Genomic DNA, 25,214 nt, shown 5'->3' with positions numbered 1-25,214 from the left:
GACTTGCCCAGGTCACCCAGCTAGCACCTGTCTGAGGACGGTAGATAATGGGGACCTCATCCTGCCCCCACATGACTCTGATCTCCTCTGGGTGGTCTTTAAATTTTAAAAGGTTTTTCATTCTATGTCACTTAGAAATTATGACTACTTAGAATGTTGACATCTTTTAAAACGGTGTTCTTAAAATTTTATGGATTAATTTTATGTATCTTCAGAAGATTTTGGACAACAGTCCATTCTGTGATAACATTCCAATTCTATTTATTGAGTTCTTGTGGCTATTTTAAAGTCTTTAAAATGTGTATTTTTCTTATTATTATTGTTACTGTCATTTTTATTATGGTCTCCGTCATCATCATTGTCATCATCGTCATCATCATTAGTCTTTATCTTCCCTGGCTAATAGTCTACCATGTGGCTGGGTCAAGTGCCACTACTGTACTTATGGGAAGCGTTAGGAGTCACAGGGGCGCCACATGTATTTGGTGCCTTCTCTCTTTGGCATGAGATATAGACATTCCCTTCCACCCCTGTCTGCCAGCCAGTAGTGATGCTGTAGGCCACCTGCCTTCCAACACTACATTCATGTGTAGCCAGGCATAGCCAAGAGTCAAAACATTGGCAGGGGAGCCCAAAATCAGGAAAGTGCCTTCCCCTCTCCAGACAGTCAAGGAACCGGTATAGTCTTAAAATCTTCAGTCGGTCTATAAATACATAAATGTGTACATATGGACGGTCAGGGCCTTCTATGTTTGAGGCACTATGAGCTGAAGTTCACTTATTGAAGCTCTAGGAAAGATCCTGCACAATTGTTCTAGGATGGGTGGGAGTTTTTGGTCCTCAATCGATTCAACTCAACAACATTTATTAAACACCTACTATGTGCAAATGGAGAGGAAGTGAATAGCAGTGAATGGAAGGCTGGCCTTAGTGTCATGGAGACCTGGTCCCAAGTCTTGCCTCTGATCAATACCGATGGAGTGACTCTAGGCAATTCATTCAACTTTCAAATTTCAGTGCTCCCAAGCAACTTCCCAAATGGGTTGCCAGTCTACATTGGTGGAGGGAGTTTCCATACTGGGAAGTTCCCTATATGACTGAAATCACACACAGACCCAGACTAGTTCCTCCCCTTTCACCACCCCCAACACACACACACACAAATGTTTAAGCAACTGTACTGAACATCAAGAATAAAATAACCCCCCAAAAGGGAACAGCTGCTGTTTGATTATAAGGGGAGGTATTTGAGTTCTACCAGAATCCTGACCCTTCTTGAAAATTCATGGGGCAGGTCCAATGACCACTTTTCTGGTATGCTGCAGTGGGGACTTCTTGTGGTGGGGGGGGGAGGGTTGAGTTGGACTAGTTGAGGTCCCTGGCAGCTCTTGAATTCTGCAGTTCTTTGACACTCTGATTTAGCTGTGGAGACTTACTTGGGCCCAGACTAAATCCAAAGGATTATCGAGCTACCCTAAATGCTCACTTTCACTTTTCTCCAGCTTTTCCTTCAGAGCTCAAAGCACATTTCCCATGGAAACTGACAAAACATCCCACTAGCCCTGGTTTTCAGTCCCTGTCTGAAGACCACAGGGGTTTGGGGCACGAGGTTATGTTAGGAATTGGGGAGAAAGCTTGGACAAACTCCCCAGGGCCCTTTTCTCCAGGCTCAGAGCCTCAGACTACGTGAAAGACCCCGTAGCCCAGGGAAGCTTTTCAGACTCCAAACGGGTAATTATGATTTCTGATCTCCACGTCTCTGGTTTGTTTCACCAGTGGATAATGGACTCACCTGTCGGTCCCAAAGGCCATAAGTCAAGTGATTTCCATGATGGGTTTTAAAACTTCTGCTCAGTAGCCTGGGCGATTTCAAATGGTGGGTGAGATCAGAAAGCAGCTGGCAACTCTCACACTGAAAGACTGGAAAGGCAGAAACCTGCCGGCAGCTGGGGCTGGATTAGATTTTTGCCATTTGGAGTTAATTTAAACTCTTGTTTCCCTCTTCAACGGGTGTGAGAGATACATTGGACTTTTTTAAAAAAGAAAAATAATCTCATTACCCCCCTCAAAAAAGGTTTTTATACTAGCCAGGTTTTGAAAAAGCTTAGGGGACAGCCATCATCTCTGCCAAACCGAGGAGAGCATGAGTAGTTGGCATATCCTTGGCTCTTGCATCACCCAGTGTCATAGACTGAGGGGCTGTGCACTTGGGGGTCTCCATCACGTACACTTGACAGGCCACATCCTCTCACAGCTGCTGACTCTAACCCATGGCACCTCGGACTGGCCGCTTCCCATCATTCAACAGCCCTGCTTCATCTCCCCCTTCCACCAGTCCTTTCTGGCCTCCCATCATTCTCTTGGCATTCTTCCTCATGTTCCCGTTGGCCTACAATTACCTTTCCTGGTTCTTGACTAGATGAAGTCAACTCCTTCCAATTTCTCCATAAGAGGTCACTTCTTAAGTGACCAAAATAAACTTGGCATTGCTTTTCTCTGAAGCCCCTGGTGATATATAATTTCTCTCTCTCTTCATTGCTTTCCCCTCTTTGTCTGTGTGGAATTGCATCATCATAGCTCACTTTCATAGACCGTTTTCAGATTTCCAAAGGGTTTGGGGGACAATGTCTCATTTGATCCTGACAGCTGCCCTGTGAGATGGATGGTACATGCATTCCTAGCCTCATTTCACAGTGTAAAAGGCTCACAGAGTGGGAGATGCCTCCCATAAGGTCAGACAACATTGAGAGTTGGGCCTCAATGCTCTTACTCTAGTTAGTTCCTTGTCATGACACTTCAGACACATCAGTCCAGCTACTGATTTCTGGATTCCTGAGCATCCCCTTCCATCTTGACGCTATGGGATTGAAGACAGCCTTCAACTGTTGTTGGTTGTGTGGCCTTAGACAAGTCATTTAACCCTCTCTTGGCCTGAGATTGTTCATCGATAGAATGATGAGGTCCAATGAGCTGGCCCCTAAGGTTCCTTATAGCTACATAGCTATGATTTTACAGCCCTGAGCTTTTCCGTGGAGAGTCAGAAAGTCTATATATGCTCCAAGGATGCCCAAGAATCATTTTTCCATTCATTCATTCAATGAACATTTATGAAGCACCTAGACTTTGTGCCAGAAACTTGGGATTATTGTTCAGTCATTTTTTTAAGTTGTGCCCAATTCTTTGTGACCCTATTTGGAATTTTCTTGGCAAAGATACTGGAGTGGTTTGCCATTTCCTTCTTCATCTCATTTTATGGAGGAACTGAGGAAAACTGTGTGAAGTGACTTGCCCAGGGTCACAAAGCTAGGAAGTGTCTGAGACCAGGTTTGAATTCAGGAAGATGAGTTTTCCTAACTCCAGGCCCAACACATTATCTACAGTGCCACCTAGCTGCTCTAGAAACCCGGGATATGAAAATAAAAATGAAAAAAGTCCCACCTTCAAGGCACTTACATTCTTCTAAAAGAAATATGATTGACAACAGTGGGGATTAGAAAGTCTGGGTGGTGGCATGTTAGTCTCTTAAAAGAACACTTTGCAGGGCATATCTGTCTGCTTGTATGCTCATACAATTTTAGTGAAACCCCCACATGATCTAGATATCGCTCTAGCCCAGCCCTGGAAACTTCTTCATGACCCATAGGGTCTGGCTCCTTCTGATCACCCAAGGAATCAATGGCAGTTAACCATAGTGAGACGAACCAACCCATATTTTTACTCCATCCTGATGTTAATCTCCATAAGTATGTGGAAATGATCTTGGGGCAAGAAGTCAGCTACAATGTGGAGGGGCACATTCTGGCTTCAGAGTCTGAACTGAAGAAAAGACAATGAGCCCAATTCTTCTCCATTCTATATTCTTTCCTCTCTTGGCTTTATAGAAGCCTGCTCTCCACCCACAGGCAAAAAACAAACAAACAAAAAAACAAAAACAAAAAAACAGAATAGATCTCATTATGTCCTAACGGGTCCCTAAGAGCTTCAACAAAACATGGCGATCTTTTACCCTTCCTCCCTGGAGGTATGAGTCACCGGGTTTTATCCAACAGCACCACTTCTGTAATGACTGGGGTGATTTTCCTTGCTCATAGATTGTGGAATTTTAAACACCTTGGGGCCCATCAGAATTCCAGACCCCATATTCATTGTTTCATTCATCATGAAAATTGATTTAATGTTCTATGTTACCATTCATCACCTAATAAGCCTCATTTCCCGCCTCCTTGCCTTTACACAGTCTGAGAGGCCCCAATGAATGAGAAGCCATGAATTCCACCCTCTCACCCCTGTCTCAGAGAATATCTTCCTTCAAAGCTCAGCCTGGGTGATACCTCATATGCAAATCCTTTCCAGATTATTCTCATTTGTTAATGCTATTTCACACCCTCAAAGGGAGTTGTATTTCATTGTCTATTTACCCAAAAAATCCTCTCCAGAAGAATGTCAATTCTTTAAGGATGAAGGTCGTGTTGTTTGTTTTTTTCATTTCTGTCTTGTGCATGATAGCATCACAATAAGTTGTTTGGTTTGGTTTGGTTTTGTAAACTGAGAGCGGAAATTTTTATTTTTGTTTTCGCCTTGCATTCCCCAGCACTTCATAAATGGTGGAAGAATTGAATTGAGCTTGGTCCTGGAGATAAACAGATTTTCTATGGAGAGCCAAATGCCAGGTCTCCAACTGAATGGGCAAGGTCAAGTTCAAATGGAAGACGCCCTCCTCCACTCCAGAAGCTCCAAGGCTCCAGACTCATTTGTCATGGTCAGGCTTTGCCACATTTCAGTCCTCTTAGACATCCTAGTATTCGGGATCTAGTTCCAGCTAGTTCATTCTCTATTTCTCTTAGGGAGAAGAACATGGGGTTGTTTTGGTCTGAGATCCATTTCAAAGTTAATATTGAGTTTCTGTTCCATTCAAACCCTCCTAAGAAATTTAATCACATTTAGCCTGGCTCCCCCCAACTCAATCAACTGAAAATCATGGATCAATTGACTACTGTCTACAAGGCAGCATAGTTTAGGTGACTATCGTGCCTGCCCTGGAGTCAGGAAGACATCCTGATACTAGCTACCTGTGTGACCATGGGATAGATTACTCCACCTCCTTAAGATTCAGGAATCTTTCTAGGTCTCATGAACTGAGTCATGAGAAAATGTGATTTGTGTCTGTGAAGTGACTTCCCATAGTGGGAGTTCCCTACATTGGTCACAATCCTTCTCATATTCAGAGATACGTTTCAGACTAGAGATTCCATTGACATAGAGAACTCTTAGTAAGGAAAAGGTCCTCTACCAATGAAAACTGACACCTTATCTGCAGGTCAGAGTCTAGGAAGGTGCTCTGTAGTCTTAATAGGCTTTATTTCCATGTGTGTGAACTTTTTTTAAGTAACTTTTAAAAATATAATTGCTTTCATTTGTAAGCCCATATATTTTATTTTATGAATTTTAAAATCATTTTTCTGAGACAGGGCCCTGAAGGCTTCACCAGACAACTAAAATGGAGATTCATGAACCCCACTCCACCCCCCAAAAATGGTTAAGCCCTCTTGTCTTAGAGAGATGCCTGGGACTAAGGCCAAGTGACTTGCCCAGGGTCACAGTATTCCAGACTCCAAGGCTAGCCACCTTTTCACTAAGCTTGAGGCTCTGGGGCTGTTTATTTAAGGACAAAAATGAGCCCTCTCTCCTCAAGAAGCTTATATTCACACAAAGTGAAGATCGAATTGAATATGGCAGGCACTCAAGGATCCCTTTAGAAGCCCTGTGGTAGAGCAGAATTGTGAGTCAGAGGACACAGATTCAAACCCAAGCTCTGCTACATACTGTCTGTATGAGCTCTGGGGACCCCTTAGTATGTCTGGGCTTCAGTTTCTTCATCTTTTAAAATAAGAAGCTTGTACTACATGCAGCTATATGCGGGTAAGTGTTTAACAATCAGCTCTCTAGGAGATGGGGCACGTATACTTGGCGCACTTATAAATTCAATCTGAACCATTAACATTTTCTCCATCACTTTCTGAAGTCTGGATGACCAATAAAACAATAAGTCAAGCTTTGGTTTGCAGCTTTTTCCAATTTCCAAAATGTAAATGGTCGCACTGATGATTTAACAATTTAAGGTCTCAGTAGGATGAACCGGCTCCAGTAACCCTGCTATATGACCTCTGAAGTCCCAACCATTTCAAAATCTCTGATCTAAGCCTTCCAGCTGAAGTTTCTTTGGCTCTTTTGACTCTTATTTCAAGGCATATCATAAGTAACATTGAGATAATCATAGCACCTACCTCCTAGGGTTGTTATGAGAACACGAGATAATACTTGTTAAAGTGCTTCGCAACCCTTAAGGCTTTCTAGAAATGCTAGCAGTTATATGATAAACCAACTAAGCACTTTGCCTGAAATATTCAGATAATGGAAGGGAACATCTGAGTGGGGGCACGGGGGGTAGTACAAACTTTGCCTAAGTTATCGACGTAATTGCTTCAATTTGGTAATTCTGGAAGGTGCTGATGGGCTAAATGCTGCCATCATCCGTCTTGAGCCAGGCCCACATTCCAAGAAGTCATTTCCTCATAAAATAAGCATTTATTAGTTGCCTGCCATGCGGTGTGCTGAAGATGGCCAGATCTCAGACATTGAGTGTGTGAAGTCTGTCTCTTATGTGCAAATATGTACACATATATGTGTGTATGTATGTGTGTGTATGTGTGTGTGAGTGTGTGTGTGTGAGTGGGTGTGTATGTGTGAGTGTGTGTAAAACACCCAAGCCACTAGGGTTATGTATCTATTAAAGCTGCTTTTAGCTTAGATACAATTTCATTGGAGGTTATTTTCCTAAAAGAAACACTTGTCCTGTCTACTGGGCTCTAAAATTTGCAAAGCACCTTACATACCGTAAACCTCTAACCTAATGAGTTGTTTTCAACACTAAGTGCCGCGGTGAATAGAGGGCTGGACTTGGAATCAGGAAGACCTGAGTTTGAGTCCTGTCTAAGGCACTTACTAGCCAAAGCAATCCTGGGCAAGTTGTATAAATTTCTCTCAGCTTCAGTTTCCTCCTCTGTAAAGATGATGATGATAGTCCCTTGCTCACAGGGTTGTTGTAAGAATCAAAAGAGAGAGGGCATATCGGAAATTCTAAAACAGGGGTGGAGAACCTTTGGCCTCAGGGCCACACGTGGCCCTCTAGGTCCTCAAGTGCAGCCCTTTGATTGAATACAAACCAAAGCACTGCACTTGAGGACCTAGAGGGCCACACATGGCCTCGCAGCCACAGGTTCCCCACCCCTGCCCTAAAACACTATATAAATGTTGGCCATAAGGAAATTGAGCCTCGAGAGGTCAGGTGAATTGCCCAGGGTCACCCAGCCAGTGAACCTTGTGAGTGTTTTGCCAACCTTAAAGAGTCAGATAGATGCTAGCTATTATCTCAGGGAAGCCCTTTCACCTCTCTTCTCCTGAGGTTCCCAATTTTCCATCTTGAAAATGGGTTCAGATCATTCTTGCCTGCTCTCCAGTTCAGAGGTTAAGATAGAAAAGAAGGCAATGTTTCAGAAGGTGACCCACTGTGCCGTAAAGACTTAGAAATAGCTCAGGCTACAAAGTATTAGCTCCCTTAAAATGCTTTATTTCTACTTTTTCCCCTTCTGCATTTGGGCTGGGGACAAATGGCAGGAAAGTCATTTGATGAATTAAATATGGGTACTTCAAAGATTAAGGAAGAGGGGAGGGGATTGGGAAGGAGTACACTTGCTTACATTTCCAACCCAACACAGTTCGCCTCACTCTGTGTTTTTTATTAGCTCGTATTCTCAATACATCAGTGATGGGGTGATGGAGCCACTGGCAGATTTAACTGCCAAGCAGCTGGGTCACTGTCCCATGGGCCCTATTGTTGTGTGGAGCTCTTAAAGTGACCATGACGATTTGGCTGGCCAGTTTTGGAAGGGCTGGGAGAGAGAGAGAGAGAGAGAGAGAGAGAGAGAGAGAGAGAGGGAGAGAAATACAATTGATAGGGTTCACAAGGTGGGAAAAGGAGAGACAAAAGAATTGTTTTCAGAAAGCACTGAAAAGATCCCGAGTGGCTGGGTCTCAAGGACCAGAGTCCTTGGGGATCTGGGGAATTGGGGATGATAACCTGAAGGTTTCCCATTCTGTCTCTACCCCTGCTTGAACATCTCCTTCTTGCAGGGATCTAGGAAAGAAGGCAGAAGTCTGAACCTACCAATGAAGGCAGCTTTCACACCATCGGATATGGTTTATCATTTACTGTCATCTTTTTCATTGTGAAGGAAAGTGGCAAGGTTTACTTACAGCTACAGTAGACCCCTTACCTGGAAGCGTCGCATGTCCCTGGGGTTTCCTGCTGTTTTCAAACAATTCTGATTGCACTTCAGGAAAAATTTTAAAAAGAATCTGCGGAGAAAAGGACACAAGTTACACCTTTAAGAAACCTGAAACCACCAGGTTTATTATTATTTTCATTATGGTCATTATCATTATTAATTGTTTAAAAGGGTAGATCTCATTTATTGAATAGTATTTGAAGGATGATCATGGTTCAAATCTGGCAAATTTCAACTCACTGTCCCAGAGTCAAGTGCAGAGCTGACCTTCAAGACTTCACCACTTGGAATGCTTCCCAGTGGTAGTAACATATCACTGTTCTGTCCCCCACCCCACCCACTGGCTAGGTTTGTCAAGGGTGCAGCTGAACACCACCCCTGGTAGTCCCTTCTTCATGGGCAGTGGTGACCCCTGTCAGGCAGAGATGTCTCTGACATGGGTTTGAAATGTCAGGACTCATCCAAGAATCCCAGTGTGGGTCAGACATGAGGCTTCCAACTGTATATATACAGGTACCTTTTTAGTCACACACAAACACACACACACACACACACACACACACACACACACACACACACACACACACGGCTCTTTTCAGCCACTTCATTTACAACTCAGAAAATGGTCTTTGGACTCCAAAGGGAGCCTGGCTCTATGGGGTGCCCCTCCCTTCTTGGGGAGTGCTGGCCTTATGGTGACCAATGACCATTTCTATTACTCTTTTCAGACCTTGAAAACAAAGGACAGAAGAATGGCTTGGGTGTGTCATTTGCAGGACCCTGGTGAAGCCAGGCAACCCCTACCAGAACCCAGTTGTGCAACTTGGAAAACCGAGGCATCTTTAATTAGCCAGTCACCCCCAGCTGAGGGAAAAGAGCAGAGGGGGCCTTGAAGGGAGCTATATTTTTTAATATTTGAAAAAAGGGTTTCCAAATACAATAAGTTTTCTTTATTTATTTATTTTGCTTGCAGAGTCCTTCCCTTAAAAAAATAAAAAATAAAAATAAACCAAGCTTTTGCAGTAAGTAAAAGTCCCAGGTGAGCAAGGCCTATTTCCCTTCCTGTTGCTATGACAACGAATTTTTACCGCAGTCCCAAAGTCCCTTCAGAACTCTCACATCCATGCCTTGAATCAGAACTTTAAAGGAAAAGATAGACATTTTTTCCCTAGGATTTACCACCAACACAAATAAAGGGGGGATAACAACGTCCATCCAAATAGCCTTTTGCACACAGGGGTGATCAAGGGGATGTCACTGTGGACTTGGGGACCTCGGCTGCTTCCCCCCAAAAAATTGCACAAAAGAAACCACCAATGAGCCAATTAATGGCATTTCTCTCTCCATTAAAGAGGAGGGTGAACAGATAAACAGGCGAAGTGAGGGAGGAGGAGGAAGGAGAAGGGAAGATTCACTCTCCAGAGCTTTGGCTACATCGAAAGGGTATTTTTGTTTTCCATCAGTTAAAAGATATTTGGGGAAGTGTTGGTGATTGTTCCTACAGTAAGCCTGAGTGTGAATTAAAAAATTATAGAGACAGACAGACAAATACAAAGAAACAAAGACATTTTTTAAGAAACAGAAATGGAAAGAGAGAGAGGCAGACAGAGGCAGACAGAGACACACAGAGACAGAGAAAGCAGAGACTGAGAGACACAGACAAAGACGGAGACAGAGAACAGACAAAGAGAGGCTGTGAGAGAAAGAAAGGAGAGAGCCGGAAACAGAGAGGGAGAGAGACAGGGACAGAGAGACAGAGACAGACAAAGACACAGAGACACAGAGAGGCGGAGACAGAAAGAGACAAAGACAGAGAGAAAGAGGCAGAGAGGCAGAGAGAGAAAGAGAGACAGAGACAGAGAGAATTAAAGCTCTATTTCCATCTATCTCTGTGTCTAGATGGAGTTCAGACTGGCCTCTCTGAATTCACACCAAGGTTTATTGCAGGAAGGGTCACCAACACTTCTCAAATAGCTTTTAACAGACTCAAAATATTGGTCTAAATAAATCTGGCAATTGTGGATGGTTGAAAAAACAAAAAGCTGTGTTCAGAAAGAAAGGAGGGGCAATTCACCGCTCTTTGGAAACTGGAGCCAAGCTGTGGATTTGGTCACTAGAGAGGGCAGTAGGGAGTATCTGATCTTTTTTCTCTGGTAGGTACTGAGAATAAGGTGAAGGTGTGACCTTCATCAGCAAAGCACCAGGTGTCTGCAAAGTTCAGGATCAAATGAGAGAGGATGATGATGGTGGGGTGGTGATGATGGATAGGAAGTGTGATTTCATTGACATAAAAACTTCCCTTCTTCCAATGCAGATCAACACCTGGCTTGCCTGGGCCACTGGCAGGTTTAAGTCACCTTGCCCAAGGTCACATAGTCAATACTTGTAAGAGGCTGGGCTTAAACTCGGGCCTTCCTGACTCTAAGGCTGCATCTCTACATGCTGTCTCTCTAATACTATAATAATAATAAACATGTCTATAACTATCATATACATATATTTTCCATAAGTATTTGGGTCTAAGAGTCAGATAGGCCTGGATTCAAATCCTACCACTGATGGCTAAAGTATGTGCAACCCTGGACAAATGACTTAACTCCTCTGAGCCTGTTTGCTTTCCTGTAAAGTGGGAATGATAATGCCTGATGTCCCCACTTCCTCGAGTTTTGGTGAAGTGTGGGTGAGAGAATGAATGATGATGAACGTAAAGAGCCTTTACAAACCTTAAAGGCTGCCTCGAATTTCAGCAGTTGTTTCTTTTCCCTTTTGATTCTGAACTTTGTAAACATTTGGTGTTCCACTAATGAAAGCTCTCTCTCTGTCTTTATCCAGGCTCAGATGGGCCAGAGGTGAGATGCCCTCCCCTGCTCCACATGGACTCTGGGTCACAGCCTCTCCTCAATTTCTAAAGACCAACGAATCCCTCTTTTCCTTCTTTTCCAAGGCCAGCTTCTTCTTTTCTTAACCAACACCCTGATTTCTATCTTTTCTCACATTGAACCCAAGTAAAGCACTTCCCCTTACCCCTCCTCCCTCTTTTCTCCTGCTCTCTTTCCTCTCTTTCTCTTCCTTTTTCTCTCTCCTTTCTCTGTTTACCTCTTCTTTTCACTCTCATACCTCCTGTCTCTCCTATCTCCTTCCTCTTTTTTCTCTTTCCTCTCTTTTCCTTCTTCTTTCTTGTCTTTCTCCTCTATCTGCTTTCCCCTTCTCCACTCTCTTCTTTTCTCTCCATCTCTTTCTGTCTGTCTCTGTCTCTCTCCTCTCTTTCTCTCCTTTCTTCCCCTCTATCTCTCGTCTCTTTCTCTTTTCTCCTCCCCACCAGCCCCCTCCTCCCTTCTCTTTCGCCTTCTCCCTCATATTTGGACAGTATAACTCTAACGGGGCCCCCTATCAAGGCTGCTACATCTCATTATATTGTTCCCCACCCCCACCCACCCTCAAAGAAGTGTTTGGTGAAAACATTAATATTTATTGAAGCATGCTGATGTAGACGGCTCTGGAGAGGGAGAACCTAGAAGGAGATGGGATTTTACACAGAATCAAATTGATTTAGGGCTAAGAAAGAGCCTTCCAAAAGGATTTATTCAATTTAAAAGTGCAACCTCTGATGATTCTTCGGATGGAAATTACCCTACTTTGGGCGCCCCCTGCCTCATAGTGCTTTGGGTTTGTGCTCGGCCTGATCCCTACACGCGCTATGGATTTAGCAGTCAATTCAAAATGGGTCAGGTGGAGAGAGGAAGGGGGAGCTTGGGCCCCTAACTCATTGTCTCTCGACCTTTGAGGCCCACTCTTGGGGAAAACACAGGGGATCCTGCCTGGCTGTCACTGGAAATCCTAGCACGTGAGTGGGGGCCATAGATAGCTTGTACCCAGATATAAAAATTAATTAAAAGAGGGTCTGAAGTTGGCTGTGGCCTCTCCTCATTTTCTTTCCCGAGGTCACTGGATTCTCACCCTCTCTTTTTCCTCTCAAACACTCTATCAGTAAGGGATGGGTCCTCAGCAGCCATCTGAGACAACCTAGACCTGGACAAAATTCCCTCCCCAGAGTCCCCTTTGAGGGCTCACCCAGACTCTGCTTGAAGACCTCTAGGGCAGGGGAACTCCCTCCCAAGACAGCTGTTCCACTTTGGGATGCTTAGACTTATTTTCCTTTCAAGGAGCTTAAAACGGCACCTTTGCAACATCTACCCATTGCTTCCCATTCTGTCTTCTCTGGGCCAAGAGCCAAGCCAGCAAGCAAGCATTTATTAACCTCCTACTATATGCTGGACCCTGTGCTAGGCACTGGGGAGATGATAACGAAAATAAAATGGCCTTGGGGCAGCTAGGTGGTGCAGTGAGTAGAGCACGGGCCCTGGAGTCAGGAGGTCCCGAGTTCAAATCCAGTCTCAGACACTTGACACACTAGCTGTGTGACCTTGGGCAAGTCACTTAACCTCAATTGCCCTGCCTTCCCTCCTCCAAAACAAAAAGGAAAAAGAAAGAAAATGAAATGGCCCCTGCCTTCAAGAAGGTTTGAGGCAATTAAGCAGCACAATGGATGAATCACTGGACCTGGAGTCGAAGGACTTGAGTTCAAATCTGGTCTTAGACACTTATTAGCTGAGCAAGTCACTTTAACTTCTGTTTGCCTCAGTTTCCTCAACTGTAAAATTGTTGATGAAAATAGCACCCACTTCACCGCGTTGTTGTAAGGGTCAAATGGGATAATATTTCTAAAATACTTTGCACAGTACCTGGCATACAGGAGGTGCTCTATAAATGCTTATTCTCTTCCCTACTGAGAAAGAAGAATAAATCTAATCTTGATTTGACATGTCCTTCAAATCCTTGAAGACAGTTGGCTTTTTTCCCCTGTCCACACAGCTGAGTCTTCTTAATCGAGTAATAAGCATTTATTAAGCACTTACTACATGCCCAGCACTGTGACCTAGGAATACCACGATAAGCAAAAGAATTCCTGCCTCTGAGAAGCTTAGAATCTAGTGAGGAGAGACACCCTATCCATCTAAAACACTTCCAAAGTAGAAGCTAATTGGGGAGGGGGCGACACTAGCAGCAGGGTGAAGGTTTTGTATAAAATCTTGCATTTGAGCTGAGATTCAAGAGAAACAGCAGAAGCCCCTAAGGGGTAACTAGGTCACTCTTCTCAAAGTTAAGAAGACCTGGGTTCAAGTCACACAGCTGATACACCAATCAACCAATAAGCATTTATTAAATGCCTATTACCTACCAGGGTACAGTAGATAAAGTGTCGTGCCTAAAGGCAGGAAGACTCATTTTCCTGAGTTTAAATCCAGCCTCAGACACTTACTAGCTGTGTGACCCTGGCAAGTCACTTCACCCTGTTTGCCTCGGTTTCCTCATCTGTCAAATGACCTGGAGGAGGAAACGGCAAATCACTCCAGCATCTCTGCCAAGGGAAGAGCTGGACATGACTGAAACAAAGGAACGACAGATTATGCAGCAGGTACTGTGTTAAGGATTGGGGATACAGAGAAAGTCAAAAGACAGTCCCTGGTCTCAAGGATCTCAGTCTATTGGGGGAGACAATACACCAAAAACTATATGCAAACAAGATGCATACAGGATAAATTGGAGATAATCAACAGAGGGAGGACAGGAGCATTAAGCCTCCTACTGGCTGTGTGACCCTGAACCAGTTCCTTAACTACTTTCTAGTCTAGGCCACTGTTACAGAGTTACAGAGGAGTTAACCTGCGTTGACAGGGGGAGGGGGACCTTCTTCCCTTGAGTGTTCCCTCTGTCGCTGGAAGCAGAGGTCCATTATGGCAATCCCCTGAAGGGAGCTAGGGATTCTAAGAGGTGGTAATGAGGAGAAGGGTGTGCATTCTAGCCATGGTGGAAACCCACTGCAAAGTTTAAGAGCCCTCCCAATTCTTCCAGCAATCCTTACATGGTATGAACTAAAGGCCTTGCCAAGACAACAGATATGATCTGGCCAGAATGGAGTCTGGGGGCCTATCATCGCCCTCGTCCCAGACACACATCTTCCTACATGGTCTAAGATTGTAATGGCTTCCTTCACCTCCATGACATAGGTTGAGTTCACGGTCCACTCCATCCCTCCAGTCTTCTCCCAATGGACTGGTATCTAGTCTCATTTCTCTAAGGTGGTCTTGTGAGGTTGTTTTTTTAAAATTTCAATTCATATCCCACTCTTGTGTTGGGACCTCTCCTTCCATCCCCCACTGTTGTCACTGTGGATTAATGGTGACAGGACTTAGATTCCACATAGCCATATTAGTAAACTATGTCAGCTAGGATTGGATGAAAAGTTGGGAAGCCTGTATTCAGTTCCCATTCTCACCTTATGCTTCACAGAAATGTACATTTGCAGAGTCAGAAGGGACTTAGTGACTGTTGAGTCTAACTCATGCCTGAATGAGAATCCCCACTATGGTGGACTCAACAAATGGTTTTTGTTTGAATACCTCCATGGAGAGGGAAGCCCACCATCTTCATGCCAAGGTAGGCTATTACACTTTGGGAGAATCCCAAGTTTTAGGGGTTTTTTAAACTTGCCAGAAACCCAACAAGCCTCTTTGCAACACCCACCTGGAGCTCCTCATTCTGCCTTTGGGAGCCCAGACTGATTCCAATCTATTCATCCTTCAATATGGTGTCACTGCAGCTATTTGAAGATGATCATCATGTCCCTCACATCACGTTTTTGCTTTTCTTTTTTATCCCCAGGGCTCAGCACGTAGGGAATGCTTGATAAATTCCTGTGGACTCACTGATGACACAAGGTCACAGATTTGGAGGTGGAAGGGATCTCCTGTATTATCTAATCCAATCTCTTCATTTTACAAGAGGGAAACTGAGGTACAGAGAATTGACCCACCCGGGTCACATAGGCAGTGAATGGAAGAGGCTGAGTGTGAATGCAGATCCAACAACTCCACAGAGTCACTTCTTTCCACTGATCTGCACTCACCTACATCTTCCTCTCTCCATGCTAAATATCCTTCATTCCTTCAACCAATCTTCACATGGCATCCAATGGGCTCCATCATCCTACCACCCAGCTTGCCCTCCTCTGGACCCTCCCAGCTTAAAAACACCCTTCCACAAATGTGGCAATCAGTACTGAAAGCGGTTCTCCATACATGAATGACCACAGAAGAGTATAAGACTATGACCTCCTTATTCCTGACTGAAATGAGGACCAACTCTTTTCTTCCAATTCTCCTTCATCCCATCCAGAAGGTAGAGCCTAAAGAGGTCATTCAGGCTAAGGAATCATAGTTTGGTGAATACACAAAAATCCTCCCTTCCCCACTTTTAGGGCTGCTAAATATTCAGGAGTAGACCTTCCAACCAATAGAGAACTCAACGATGGGTTTCCTTGGGCTCTTTTGTGATTTCATTGGCACTGGGAACTCCCAGTGGGGAAGCTCCCTCTACCAATTCATATCAGCCCCTTCTCTGAAATTTATTCCCTGAGAGAGTTGCCTAGAGCAGAGAGTGATGAACTCTCAGGGTCCCACGGCCTGTATGTGAAAGAGGGGAACTCGTCCCCCACTCTTTGGATTTCAGGACCAACTATGTACTATACACATCTCCCCTTCCTGTCTAGGCTAAGCCTGCTGTTTCCCACTTGAACCAATAAAAGTGGAAATTACACATATCATTTCCTGTAAGTGACTTCCCAGCGGAATCCCCACGAAGTCCCTGGCAGGCTGTCGGCCAAACACAGTAATGAGTGGGACTTTGCCTTGAGCCCTTCAGGAGTCTGCTGAATTCTTATGTCCCGACCCAGGATATTAAAAGCCCTGGAGTCTCTGGGCCATGTGAAGTCTGTGACTCTCATCTGCAAAAATGAGGAAGTTCTGAGAGGTCAAGATTCTCTCCTGCTCTTCTCTCCTCCCAGAGCGTCCTGGCACCATAGGGCATGAGATCATCTCCAGAGCAAAGCATCGTCGCATGCCTGCTACAAACAACAAGGCTCCAGAGGAAAGGGAGGGAAGAAAACCTGGATGTGTTTTCACTCATTGGTTTCAATCCGATGCCTGGTAGCTGGACTTTTTAAAAATTTCATTCACTTTGCAATAATTAAGATGTAACAGAAATGATCTCTGAAAATATACTCCTTCATCTTTAGAATCTTACTCTCCCATATGATAGCCAATATGTATACAGGATTTTAAAGTTTACAAAACACTTTACAAATATTATCTCATTTAATCCTTATAACAACCGTGGGAGGTAGTTGCTATTATAATCCCTACTTTGCAGATGAGGAAACTGAGGCAGATTGCACTTAAATGACTTGGCCTGGGCCGCAACAGCCTTCCAGACTGCAACGTTCCATCTCTCAGACTGGGTGCTCCTTGAGAGCAGAGACTATAATAAATAAATAAATGTGGATCAACTGACCGAGCCTCTGCTGAGCCACTGGCTGCCTTGAAAGCACCTGCTGCACTGGGCGGATCTCCTAATGGAGGATTGGTTAGACAACACTAACCCTTTCAAAACCTGGCCCCTTCCTACCACCCCAGTGACCTTACACCTTATTCCTTTCCCACTCCTCTGCAATCTAGTGACAGGCCCCACACAAGAGACTCCGTTTCCCACCTCCAGGCATTTTCTTTGGTTGTCCCCCACAGCTGGAGTGCTCTCCCTCCTTGTCTCCTCTTCCTCGCTTCTTTCAAGGCCCAGCTAAAATCCCTTCTTCTACAAGAAGGCTTTCCAAAACCCTCCTCGTTCTACTACCTTCTGTTGGTTTTCCCATTTATCTTGTATAGAGCTTGTTTGTATAAAGTTGTTTTCATGTTGCCTTCCCTGTTAGTCTGTGAATTCCTTGAGAGCAGGGGCCTGTCTTTCAGTTTTCTTTGTATAGGATTAACACAGCCTGGCACACAGTAGGTGCTTAGTAAACGCTTGCTGACTTGATATTGACTTGACAAGATTTTCACAGGATGAGATGCTATACAAGGGTCATGGAATTTCAATTGTACGGCACAAGAATATATGTTCAGACTAGTCTAAACCCTTATTTTACAGATAAAAAAACTGATAATTATAGCATTGAAGAGACCCGTCCAAGGTCACACAGGTACCAACTTGGCAGAGTCAGGATTTGAACCCATATCCTCCACCTCCCAACTCAGAAAATTTATTCTGCCCCACAACAATGACATCACACAAGTTCTTTAAGGCATTAAAAATAATAAAAGTAAGAGATATTTCTACCTTCCCCCATCTCTCCTATCACCAAGAGAACATGAACCGAGTTCTCTCATCTCTTGGCCTTTGCTCATCCAATCCAAATCCATCGCTTCAAGGAAGAAAGAAAAAATTTATTTCCTTTCTGCTCTCTTCACGAATCCTGTGATTTGGAGTTGTAAGACACCTAGGCTGATGCTTTCTTCCCTGACAACCACATTCCCTGCTTCTCTTATACATCCGTGTTGGTACCATCCCTCCTGGGTACACATCCAAGTCCACGTGTGCCTTCCCGTTGTGCCCTCTGGAACTCTTGTTGTATCATTAACAAATTTCTCTTTCTATTAGACCTGTGCCCTCTACAGGATATTACTTTGTATATATTTTGTAATTCATTTTCTATGTATATGTTACCCCCTCTCCCAATAGAATACAGACTTCCTGAGGGCATAGGTTATTTCAGTTTTTGCCTTTGTTCCCCCAGCACCTAGAAAATCCCCGGCACACAGTGGATGCTTAGTAAATGCTTGTCGAATTAAACTGAGATTAGATTCTCTGTGGCCAAATGCCTTCCCTCCCTCTCTCTCCTTGCTGAATTTCTGACTGTCCTCTAAAACAACTCCCTCAGAATGTCAGCTACATAAAGGCCGCTTGCCTTCTCTCTCTAACTCTGCGCTTGGTTTTTCACTCCCTAATGTTCTGATTTCGTAATATTGTGTGTGTTGTTTGGTGTTCTTACTAGTAGTATTACTAGTTTTGTCTGTGTTTGGCTCCTTATCTCCCTACTGGACTGTAAACTTATAAAGGTGAAGATAATGTCTAATCTAAACCATTTTCTCTCCCTCAGAACTGAGCCCAGGGTACTGCACACAATAGGCGCTTAATTGATGTTTAGAATCTGTTTCATTGGCTTGGAATGGGAGGGCTCCATGAAAGTGTCAGCTACCCTCAAGGTTTCTTCTTCCTTCCAGGCTCTCTGGGCAGCGGGCCAGTCTGTGGCACTCAGGAATGGTCTGGGGTCAGGGAGCCTTCCTCCAGAAGCACAGCATCAGTGCTCGCCAGCCTCAGCAGCGATGCGAGGGGAAGGCTAACGAGGCAGGGCTCCTGTGCTCTGTGCCCTCCTGCCTTGGAAGGAACAGATGAGGCATATTTGTGATCTGCATGGTAATTGTTTGTAGGAAAATGGAAGGGGTCTAAGTGCTTGAAAACAATCTAATTAGCATGGAGTCCCAATCAGCTGAGTCCCAGTGATGATGGAGGTGGAACTTGGTGTGCTCTTAAAGTCACAGTAATGGGGTAGAATGAGAGGCCATGTGGTACAGTGGATAGGGCACAGGGCTTAGAGTGGGGAAGAACTGAGTTCGAATACAGCCTATGTGACCCTGAACAAGTCATTGATACTCTCTGGGCTTCAGGTTCCTCATCTGTAAAATGAAGGGTTGGATTTTACGGCTGCTAAGGGGCACAGCTGGATGGATGTTCCAGGGAGAGGAGCCCCCAGCACTGGGGTAAGCTCCTGGGTCAGGTGGCAGTTTAGGCATGGTGAACAATGTCAGAGGTAAAGCCAGGAGGGGATGGAGGCCCAGAGAGCTTAAGCGATTTGGTCAGGGCTGGAGGATTTGAAGCTCAGGCTTCTTGGCTCCAGGTGCCATTCGATGCTCCCTTCACTCTGGCACCCTGTCTCTCGGGCACGGTTAATGATAACTGTGTTATAACAATTCTGTGTTAATGTTACATGATAAGTTCATTTGAAAGAGGCAGACCCAAGAGTTATAGGAAGTATGACCCGACTGGTTTCTTTTGTTCAGGGGAAACTGAGTCATCTGAAAACACAAGTGCCCTGGCCCTAGCAGGCTTCTGGCTACTCTTAGCAGGGCACTAAAAATCCTGTCCTCACTCAGCAGTAATCCACGGCACCATGACACCATTGTATGTTAACCTTTGCAAAGTACTTTCCATTAGTTCTAGAATTTGATGTTCACGAGACAACCAATAAACATTTATTAAGTGCCTACTATGTGCCAGGCGCTGTGCCAAGTATCACCAGTATTCAAAGGTTCCCAGAGTTAGAGCTAGAAGGGACCTCAGGTACCACCCAGACCAACTTCATTTTATGAATCAGGAAACCAAGGTACGGAGAGGTAATCCAGCATCACACAGGCAATAAATGTCTAAAGCAGGATTTGAACCCAGCTCTTCCTGACTCCAAGCCCAGTGCCATGTCCAATAGGAGATGTGAGTAAAGTGATTTCCCAAACATAAAGTGCTAGCTTAGATTGTATTGTATTACACTGTATTACATTATATTGAATTATATTGTATTACATTATATTGAATTATATTATATTACATTACGTTACATCATATCATATCATACCTTACCTTGTTTTATGTAATATTATATCATATCATATCATTATATAGAGTTACATATATTATTTATTACATTATACAATATATTGTTATCATTGTTATCATTATCGGACTCCTCCTAGTTTGAAATCACCTGAGGGCAAGTCACTCTCCTCCCATTATTATTATTTTATATTTAATATTCTGGAAACCATTAAAATGGGGGCTATATCTTATCTCAGTTCAGCATCTCCTCCTTCCCAGCCCCCAGCCTAGGGTTCAGCCCACAGATCTTTTTTTTTTCCTTTTATATCCCCAGTGCCTAGTACACAGTAAATACTTAATAAGTGCTTGTGCAGGGGGTAGCTAGGTGGCACAGTGAGTAGAGCACCGGCCCTGGAGTGGGGAGGACCTGAGTTCAAATTCAACCTCAGACACTTGACACACTTACTAGCTGTGTGACCTTGGGCAAGTCACTTCACCCCAATTGCCCTGCCTTCCTCCCCTCCCAAAATAAATAAGTAAATAAATGCTTGTGCAGTAACTGACTAGCAGCAAACACTCACTCTTTGTTTTTCTATGAGTGTGGCCACCAAACCTCCTCTCCCTTCTGACTGAAAATAGAAAGAAAAGAAGTAGTTCCCATTTAGGCAAAACAAATCAGCAACAAAAACCAGGAAGGAAAACCTCCCTCTGTTCTGATCAGAGCCGCAGGCAAGGTTTGGAAGTTGCTGTGTGTTAACTGAGACTTTGAGCCTTCAAGGGAATGCCTGGGACTTGACTTCTCACAAAATCCAGGCAGGCCTGTCAAGGGATTTATCGGCATTCTGAATGCATGCCTTTATAATAAGTCATATTAAAAATGTGGCTAGTCACACTCCCCCCAGGCATTCTGCCCTGGGTTCCTGCCTACTCTGCCCACCCCTAGAGAGAACCCTGCTTCTGATACTTCGTCCTTTGGGGGACGGCTCCCTCCTGGAAGACCCTGATGATGTGGCAGAGAGAGAGCCCAGCTCTGTTAGCCGGTAACAGGAGCAGACATTAGAAGCCTAGAGCAGGAAGGTCACTATAGGTGCTCTCATGAAGACCCCCTCATCATGCACAGGTGCAGAAACTGAGGCCCAGAGAAAGTTGAGAAGGCCTGCATGGAAGTACCGGCATAGACGCAGGTGAGGCAGGAGCCATTTGTCCTTCTACGAGCAAGGAGGGAGGGGTGAGAAGTAAGGAATCCAAAGTATGACAGGATGAGGTGAAACACTAGGCAACAGAACAATGGGTCCGATGACTACAACCATGGGAATGAAAAGCCCAACCATGGGCTGAAAGGAACCCAAACTAGGAATAACTGAATAAACACCCCATCACATTCCCTGAGAACAGATGAGGCACACGCTCCCCTACTTCCAGCAGAAGTGGGGGGGGGCTACAAAATGGGATCAGGCATTTGCATTTAACTAATTTTTTTGACAAGGGAGAGCTCAGTTTTGCAAGGAAGAGAGGGAGGAAGGGTAGGGAAAATAGAAGGTGATATTTCCAGAAATGATGGCAGGTATTATTTTATTCTTTTTGGGGGGATTATTTTATTCTTTATAAATCTAGCACAGTGCCTGGCACATAGAAGAAGCTCAGAAAATACTTGTTCATGGATTGATTGATGTAAAAATGAAAAGAATTTCTTTTTAAATAATATTTTATTTTTTTCCCCAATGACATGAAAAACAACTTTAACATTCTTTTTTATAAAGTTTTGAGTTCTGAATTCTATCCTTCCCTCCTTCCCTTCCCTGCTCCCTGAAACAAAGGAATTTCTGGTTAAAAAAAAAACCTCTTATTTTTAAATTAGCAAATAATTTCAAGAGTCATCGTCAAAGCAAAGCTTTTCAATTAATAATTCAATTAATTCAAATAATTCAATTAATAATAATAATAATAATATAATATAAAACCCTTAAAGTTTTTCAACCATTTAACATGGATTATTCGATTCAATAAGTGTTCATTGCCTGCTTGGTGCTAGGTACTGTGATAAATTCTCAGATAAAAAGAGAGAAACATTCCTTCAGTGAAGGAGCTCACCCTTACCTATGAAGATCCCATGTTCATATAGACAAGGAAGTGGGGGATCATTAGAGGAAGAAGAAGACACCAACAACCAAGGGCATGAGGGAAAGCCTCATGCAGAAAGAGGCACCCTGCTGCTGAGCCTTAAAGGAAACAGGACTTCTCGGAGGCGGAAGTAAGATCATGCCATGTACATAGGCAGAGGCTAGAATGTGCCAAGTTCGGTTCAAAGCAAGAAGGCTACTGTCAGTGGGACATAGAGAACACAAAAGGAAGAATGTAAAATAGATATGGTAAGGTGAGGCAGAGCCAAACTATGAAAGGTTTCAAGAGTCAGGAAAACCTGAGTTCAAATCCAGCCTCAGATGCTAGCTGTGTGACCTTGGGCAAGTCACTTAACCTGTGCTTGCTTCATCCTCTCTTCTGCCATAGCCTCTATCTGGCAGAGTTGTTGTGGGGATCAAATGAGTTAACAGTTGTAAAGAATTGATACAAGGCTATGCCAACCCCAGAGAGGCCAGCTCATCCCATTTCAGTTCTATCAGTTCTACCTCAAGGCCTACCATATATGCAGTCCCATGATGATAATCAAATCTGTGGCAAAGGAACTATGTATCCTCTCGAGTTCATTTTCCCCTATAATTTCTGGGGTTCTGTAGCTATCATTTGATTTGTCCAAGCAGGGGAGTTACTGGCAACTATTTAACAATTGGCTCTCCAGGGGGAGAGAGATGGACCCATAATCAATCAATCAACATTTATTGAGTGCTTACTATGTGCCAGGCACTGTGCTAAGTGCTATGACACACCTTTAAATTTAACCTGTTATTAATATTTTCTCCATCACTTTCTTAACTCTGGACAATCTACAAAACAACAAATCAAGTCCTGATTTCTAGCATTGACTGATTTCTGAGGTTTCGATGCTCACATCAAAAATTTAACAATCAGCTCTCCCTGTAGAAGCCAACTCCAGCACACCACTGTGTTCAAGTGCCTAATAACATAAAAAACTTTACTTTTGTGATTTGGGACCTCCCAGAGCAGGGAACGCCCTCCATAAAGCCTATTTTAAGTGGCTATACTTGTCTCTGAGTCTCAAAGAAATTAAAGATTTACCCAAAGTCACACAGCTAGAGTTAAAGGTGATATGTGAACCCAGATCTACTTGACTTCAGATACAGCCCTCCATCCACTATGTCATTCTTAAAAGTTCAATTGTTTAACTATCTGGATTATTTCTTCCCAAACTGCTCCTGCGCATTCCCCTGCCCCGCCCCCCCAGCAATAACAATGACAACAATAAAATGTCTTCAAAAGAAAGTGGCGTTGGAAGAAGAATTGCTGTCACTTCGAGTCTGTCCACTCACGTCTGCACCAATGATCTCTCCAACTCATCTTCCAGATAAAGTTTTTCACACCAACGAATCACACCAAGCGTAGCCATAATAACAGCCGCCATTTTTAGAGTCAGAGACAACATGGTGCTATGTATAGAGAAACAACCTCAAGGTCAGGAAGAGCAGAGTTCAAGTTTTGCCTGTGACGCATACTGACCTGGACCTTGGACTTCACCTCTCAAAGCCCCAGGGAACTCTGGGTCTCAGAGGGTAACCCAGCCTAGCTCCGAGTTGCAGAAGGATATAGAATCGACAGTTGCAACCACATGCATATGAATGAGTTTCTCACACGTTGTATGGAATTTACACACGCAATTGCATGTGTGCACGCTCCTCTCCCCCTTCTCCCAGAGTGTATCCCGATTCCTCGTGGCAAAGAATAACACTGGACCATAGCCAAAGCTCATAGGAACAGAAAACGCAGGAGAAGCTGCGTTAGTAGATGGAATTTCCTCATTGGGAGTTCCCTGTGCCAACGAAATCATAGGTCTGGTCCATTACCCCCCCCGCCAAAAAAATGATAAATACCTGAGCTTTAAGGCTTCCAAAGCACTACACAGATGTGGTTTCACTGGACCCTCACAGCCATACTGTGAGGAGCTGCTTTTTAATGCTCCCACTTTACAGACAAGGAAACTGAATCTCAGAAAAGTGATGAGACGTGCTCAGAAGCGTAGCACAGTGTCAGAGATGAAATCCAAACCCAGTGCATCCTGACTCTAAGTCCAGCTCTCTGAGGACCGACCATGGAAAACACACTGGCTTAAGCAGGAGGATCTGGGTTCAAGTCCTGCAATTGTCACTTACCTGTGTGACCTTGCTCACTTAACTTCTCTAATAATAAGAACAACAATCAAAGTAATAACCAGCGCTTCTTTGGTCCTTGCTATGTCCCAGGCATCATGCTAAACACTTTACAATGAATAGTATTAATAATAAACGACCCATATAACGTTTACTATGTGCTGGGCCCTGTGCTAAGCTTTACAACTACTATGTTTGATCTCAAAACAACCCAGAGTGCTGTCATTATCCCCATTTTATAGGTGAGGAAACTGAGGCAAATGGAGGTTAAGTGACTTGTCCTGGATCACACAGTTAGCAAGTGTCTAAGGCAGCACTTGAACTCAGCTCTTCCTGATTCCAGGTCTGGCGCTCTGTGCACTATCGTGCCACCTGGCTGCTGGGCTTGGCCTTCTATAATCCTTCTATTCCCCTTCTGTATATGGATGGCTTTGGACTAGCACTCATCAATCATTATTTAACCAGTACTTATTAAATTCCTACTATGTGTGACGCATTATACTAGGCATGAGGGACAAAAATGCAACGAATGATTCAATCTATACCCACAAGGATATCACGAGTAGGAATTCTCATGGGGAAAACAACAAAGACATAGATGCCCAAATATACACAGGATTAATCCAAAGAGAATGAATTCATGGCTTCTGAAGTGTGCTCCAGCTCCAGATCTACGGGCTGAAGATTCTGTGGTTGGTGGACCGCACAGCAGTGATCTTTGGGAGGTCAATCAGTCAAACACTTATGTGCCAGGCATTGTGCTAAGGGCTGGGGATACAAAGAAAAAGCAAAACAGCCTTCACCCTCCAGAAGCTTACATTCTAATTGGGGAGTAAACATGAACATAAATAGGTACAGGATCCCTGCAAAATGTTTGCAATGGTGAGGGGGGAAATACAACATAGCACCATTCTGATAAGTTTGGGATGAATAAAATGCTCATAAAAAATTAATCCCTCCACATGCATTTCCTAAATTCCAACGTTGTGCCAAACATAGTCATTGGCACTGAGGAGACAATGACAAAAAAAGAAAAAGAAACCCTTGTGTAGGC

General features: G+C 43.9%; 1 protein-coding gene across 1 annotated transcript in view; it reads right to left on the bottom strand.

Annotated features, from left to right (window-relative positions):
- The window catches only part of EBF2 (EBF transcription factor 2), a 202,334-nt gene that overhangs the window by 62,013 nt on the left and 115,107 nt on the right, over positions 1 to 25,214 (bottom strand). The window contains 1 exon segment of the mRNA XM_036750741.1: positions 8,334 to 8,415. Within this exon segment, the coding sequence (XP_036606636.1) occupies positions 8,334 to 8,415 (82 nt within the window).

The sequence above is a fragment of the Trichosurus vulpecula genome, chromosome 3 (genome assembly GCF_011100635.1).
Source record: "Trichosurus vulpecula isolate mTriVul1 chromosome 3, mTriVul1.pri, whole genome shotgun sequence".
Lineage (NCBI taxonomy): Eukaryota > Metazoa > Chordata > Mammalia > Diprotodontia > Phalangeridae > Trichosurus > Trichosurus vulpecula.
Note: the sequence above shows the minus strand (reverse complement) of the source record. Positions and strands in the feature narration are given on the sequence as shown.